The sequence below is a fragment of the Acanthopagrus latus genome, chromosome 8 (genome assembly GCF_904848185.1).
Source record: "Acanthopagrus latus isolate v.2019 chromosome 8, fAcaLat1.1, whole genome shotgun sequence".
NCBI lineage: Eukaryota > Metazoa > Chordata > Actinopteri > Spariformes > Sparidae > Acanthopagrus > Acanthopagrus latus.
In genome coordinates this window covers 7,141,947-7,147,946 of record NC_051046.1, presented here as the reverse complement: position 1 = coordinate 7,147,946, position 6,000 = coordinate 7,141,947, and the positions used below count along the sequence as shown (strand labels likewise).

At 40.6% G+C, this 6,000-nt stretch overlaps 1 protein-coding gene across 2 annotated transcripts in view; it reads right to left on the bottom strand.

The window, feature by feature from the left end:
• Positions 1–6,000, bottom strand: part of shank3a (SH3 and multiple ankyrin repeat domains 3a) — a 170,446-nt gene that overhangs the window by 24,357 nt on the left and 140,089 nt on the right. For both annotated transcript variants that reach the window (XR_005076449.1, XM_037107024.1), the window contains exon 16: positions 1,302–1,377. Coding sequence is in view for 1 of the 2 variants with exons in the window: in XM_037107024.1 (XP_036962919.1) it covers positions 1,302–1,377 (76 nt within the window). In the remaining variant the exon portion in view is untranslated. The remainder of the gene's footprint in view (positions 1–1,301; positions 1,378–6,000) is intronic.

Here is a 6,000-nt window from a genome sequence, read left to right as displayed (position 1 = left end):
TTAGCTTAGTTACACTTCACTCTCTCAGACTTACCAAGGGAACACAGAGCCCCTGCTGCTGGAGCCAGGAGACCCGTAACAAACCTTTCTGCAGAAGGGAGGTCGAAGGTCTGGTTTTATAAAAAGCTATCTATCCACTTTTGCACCAATTATTATGCACAAAACACTGTGTTGGGTAAGCATCACTAAGATGCTGTTGCAATCCAAACCCTTTTATCCACTACGCTTTCATCTCTGCTCTACGCCCCAAAATGCTGCATTAAAGCAATATGCTCACTGTCCTTGTTCAGAATCTCTACCCGCCCACCTAACTCAATAAAGAAGAACTCACAGTTTGAAATGGTAAATGTTTCCTCAAAATGGTCCTGTCCTTTGACATTTGGGATTTTAATATCCTTCAGACCTCAGTTATAACAATCTGGACATCGACTTGTGCTTTTTGCTGCCATGTGCAACTGGTATTTTGTTCAGACATTTGTATCGTGCATTGACACTTCATGATCTTATAGTAACCTGCTGTGTTTTTTGTGCAGTGTTTGTCTTTTACCATGGCATCTCTGGAAAGCAACAAGAAATGTACTCTGTTTTCTATTTCAAATGCCTCATGTACCACAGAAGAGTGCAATGTTAATTCTACAAACCTGGCGCTTTGGTAACAGAACTGACATTTAATCCAACTTAAACCTCGACTGCAAGTACTTGACATTTTATGAAAGGCTGAGAAAGTGGGTGGGAACAATGCTCATTTAGACTAGCACTGTGTCTCCAAGTGACACTCTGTGGCATCAGTGTGGGAATTTGCATCATAACAAAACCGCACATAGCTTTCTACTCCACTCTCAGCTAACAAATCTGACTTAAAAGAGAGAGAGAGCTCTGACGCTTTCTACACAATTAATGTCGGCTTGAGACAGGGATGTCAAAAAAATAGAAAGATGTGGAGACTGAGGTTAAAACATTAAACGGATTTAACATCCTGGCAGCAAATCATAAACATGTAAATTATAAAACCGCATGTTAGGTATATACTATGCATGTGTATGTACAGTGTGCAGTGTGTAGACACCCACACAAACAGACCAAACTAACAAATATGGAAGCCAAATTCATGTCCATTTTACTATTATAACTGAGTGCACTGTCAGCCTTATGCCTTTAGATGGCAGCAACTTCATAGCCAACACCTTGTCACATGCACTTTGTTACCTCCGTTCAGGTGAGGAAGGGGTCGGATATGACCACTACAGTTGGTGCAGTACAGTATTCACTAAAATGCTCAAGCTAATAGGAAGCGGCTGTACCTGTATGAGGTGAAGTTGTCATAGGATCCCACAGTGTAGTGTCTGAACAGTCTCTTTGTGCGGTCCTCCCGAGTCTCTGTAAAACACATCAAATATATTTAATCAGACAATCCAGTACTTAAAAACTTCTGCATGAATATTTCCCCCTCATATTGCATGCTGGCATCAAGGACTGAAACATCTGGAAAGCTTTTAAAAATATAAAAATACAAAAATGGTTTTCACATTGTGTTGAAATTGTTTATTAGAGTTTCAGATTCAACTAGTCAGCTGATTTTGGGATTAGGTTGAATGGTTACATTTACAACAAGAAGATTATAGAACCTCACACGCAGAATTGTAAATGGTAAAACCATCAAATGTCAACAAAATTATTGTTATCACTTAATATCAGAGACAATTATTCACATATCCTTCAAGGCTGAAATTTCCTATTTCACCTTCTTCAAGGCAAGGGCACCTACATTTGTTGGAGTGCGTTCTTGTGTTATAGCATTTTGTCCCAGATTTCAGTGAATTTTGAATACATTTGGAGGAATGCAGCGCTTAAATGCGATTTAGGAAGGACACAGATTATTTTTGTAATCATCTTCAGTTCGACTGTTTTAACCAATCAACAACAATCCAAAAATGTCACTGCTGTTTCTGGCTCAGCTGTAAGCATGTTTGTCTAAACATACCAGCAAAAATCAGTAATTCAGTAAGCACAGAGAGGATATGAGCTACCACAGAGAGATGATTGTTGTTAACATGCTTCATTTATCATAACCTATCAGAGTTTAACTGTTCCATTGCATTTTTGAGTTTTGAAACAGTAACACAAAGGAATTCTTAAAATGAGCACATTCACAAGAAAGGGAACCATGTTGAGCTCAATCATTATAGTGTGTGTGTGTGTGTGTGAACAGTATGTGTGTGGTTCCTGTCAGCGTGTGGGTGGATTTATCCTATGGGAGTGCTGATAGAGATCGATGCCCCCTCTCCATCCCAATAATACACACTGTACCTCCACTAAACAGCAATCTGCTGACTTCACACCCCAAGACCCTTTCAGGCCATACAGAAACTCTTAATTGGGCAAAGCTGTGAGAGTGAGGGGCATCCTGGCGGTGACCCGAGACACACAGCATTAAGAAAGCCACAAGCCTGGTTTCTCACCTTGGTCCCCTGCTCCATTTTTCCTGTCACTTTTTTGCTGTCTGCTATCTAATAAAGGCAATACATCAAGCTGTGTGAGACACCGAGTATATATGTGTGTGTGTGTGTGAGAAGACATGTAAAGAGCAGAAAGGGAAAGAGATCAAAGCAAGCGAGCAGACTTGAGGAGGCCGGCATCCTGAGATCCACTTTAGCCTGTCCATCTGACTGTGTGTCTGAGTGACAGACTGTCAGCTGAGAACAATGTGAAGCTCTGATAACTGCCTCCACTGACACTCAGTGACACGTAAGAAGAAGAAGAATAGAATAAAGTAAAACAAAATAAAATAATAAAAAAAAGTATCTAGCAGCATCTGAACAATCATCCTCTGCTCTTCCTCTTGCTCATACTATAGAATCAATTACTGCTGCGTCCACATACACAAATAACCCACAGAAAGCCACAAGTTCATGCCTGTTCTCTGAGGGTGGACAAAAGTTTGTTTTTTTTTTTTTTTCTGGGAAATGCATGTAAGAAGAAATGATAAACTCCACTGGACTTTTATTTGATCATCTGAGTTTTCTTTTTGGAAATTCTCAGCAATTACCCCTTTTTCCTTTTGGCACCCAGTTCCCTGGCCTGGGTTTATAGGTATGTGTTGGCAAACAGCCGAGGGTAGTGATGTTATGGCAACATTGGAAGTGGCAGATAAGTGTTGTCACCTTTCCTTCACTGTTTCTTTGCTGTCACTGATGCCAAAAGGAAGCCCAGTTAATTATTTTTGAATTTGTTCTGGCATCTTACAACCTGGACAACTAAGACGAAGTACATGAAAATTAAGTTTGACATTTCCTCACAAGAACATGGAAGAAACTTGAACAGTAGATTAATCAAGGGTGGGCTGGTGTACCAGAGAATCAGATGTGTAATTAAGAATGACGCTGAGTGGGTGTTTTGTGAGGTTATTGGAGAAGACGGGGGAAAGAAAAGCGTAGTGAGGCTGGTTGTTATCTTGTCTGGGTTAGAAGGTTACTGTACGTCCACTCTCCGGAGGAAGGATGTGGCCTTTTGTTAGCACCGGTTGTCAAAGTAGTGACAAGATAAAAAGGCGATATTTGGGGAGAAAGTTGTAGATGAGTCAGCACTTCTCCTGCACATTTACAGCACATGCTCATTCAGCCTCAACACTTCATCAAAAAGCCTGCGCGTCAAGCAAAGGAAAATCTGCTAAACGCTGAATAAATTGGGGAGTTGGTGAGTGTGAAGGAGTACACTGACAGTATTTTGTGTGTCTGAGTGGTGTACGCATTTGTGTATGTACAATACGTGTGTGTGCCTGTGTGCACACCATGTGATACCAGATGCAGTGTAAGAGTGTGAAATGCAGCTCATTCATCACAGCTGTCATCTATTTTGTACAGCCCAGGAGCATCTGATAGCAGAGATAACCTAAACTCCACTTCCATCTATCACGCGCGCACACACACACGCACGCACACACACACACACACACACACACACACACACACACACACACAGATTTTGACCGTAGTTGTCCGAGGTTTAGCCCCAGATGCAAATAAAACAAAGAGTATCTTCTGATCCACAGCAGAGCAACAACAACTGGACTGTCAGAACAGCTGATAAGTGCTCAAAGAACAAAGAAAAACATGAACTCGCCGGATGTTAGTCAGTGCACCGTTCATTAAACAGTCATGTGAAAATGACCCTATTTGGAGATACTCAATGTCCAGATTTAATATTTTTGTTCTCTTTTATAACACTAAAGACTAAAAAAGCAACAGAACAAATTATATTGTAATTATAAAACAATACCAAGAAATACCAACAAAAAAGTACAGAGCAGTGGCGAAATATCTAAAAAATGAAAATAAGGAAATAGCAACGTTAAATGGCACAGCACAAAGTGAACACACAGAAAGAAAAAGAAGAGGAGAAGAAGTTAATTTCCCTCTGTGAACACCATGAGGGACGATTTGCCTGTGAGTGCACGTTAGGAGGTGGCCTCACATTGTGGTTTAATAAGAGAGATCTGAAGAGAGTGGCATTTTCATTAGACTGTAGATGTTGCACATGGTGACAGAAACACAGATGGCATCCTTAGAAAAAAGAAAAGAAAAGAAAAGAAAAGCCGGGACATGAGATTTAAAAGGGAAAAATTTGGTCAACGTAGAAGTTTTATTTTGAGCTACACTCTGATGGACAGACAGACAGATACTATAGGTACGACGGACACAAGAGACAGAACCAACCTGCCTTAAGTGAATGTAAACAGTTCTCAAATACTTCAACCTCCAAACTGTACTCATCTGAAGTACTTTCTTGCCTTTATTTGCTGTACTTGCACTTGCTGTCACACTGAACTCCAGATTTACTCTGAATGTTCCTCTGATCAGAAAGTCTTAGTCCTGCAGTTTGACGTTTTTTAGCTCAATTAGCTGCTAGCTGCCTCAGTCAAACACAAGTCTCTGCTGCCCATCGGCTGCTAACACCTAACTAGCTCCACTCGTGTCAATTTCAGCAGAGACGAGTTGTTCATAATGTAGCACTATAAGGCAAAAAATAGGTGGTGTCTCCAGTCATTAATGAGTTTACTGCATCATATTTCTATAGGCCTTGTGCTAAGTATCCAGACAGAGATAGAAGTTATACAAGGAGCATGAAAAGAATAACTCTGATGTAGTTAACAGTCTGTTTACTTTAACTTACTTTAACTTGTTAACTTAGCCATTTGCTCAGCAGCAGTTATACATACATTTGTACAATAATCCTGTCCCAGAGGCGTCCCAGGGAAGATTTCTGTTCATCCCACATTTTCCCATGGGACGACGGGAGGCCGTTAGTCTTAAGCTCTGCTACCAGAAGCGTATCAAGCATGCTGCATTAAACTGCAAAGCTTTGAAAGCACCAATGATCATGTCAATACCTTAAAGCATCGATAAAAAGCTTCAGCCTAAAATGTGTGTAGAGCACTTTCTCCTCCCGTATAGGTCATTTTTTTCTCTTCAGCAAAATGTTTTCTTTTAATGACAAAAATAAACATTGTTGAACTCAAAAAAAGGTTGTTTTCTTTATGTATTCCTCCAAAATTTACCAACAGCACTGATTTTCCACCAACTTTCAGAGATAAACGCTCCACGTCTGCCTGATCTACAGACTTAATGTGGTATTGATTGAGATTTCTTCTCTTTGTGTTATGAGCGATTACTCATCCGTAAAAATGTGAGAATACTGTAAGCTGTTTGTTCTCGCTGCTGATAGCTGTGAACACAGTGTGTTATAATCGAGACAAAAGCATATTTAGCACATCAAGCTATATGTCACGCTGCAACAGTTCTGCTCTCTCTGCCACTCTGTTAAACCCGCTAGTTCACTGTAAATGTTCCCGTCTTAGCCCACAGTGCTTTTCCATTATGGACAGATTGTAACAACTTCACTGTCCTTGTCTGAAGGACACAAGAGCCACACCACATACACACAGAAGCATGGAAACACCTACCAACACAGGCACACGCACACTGTCTCTCAACCCTGCTGAAT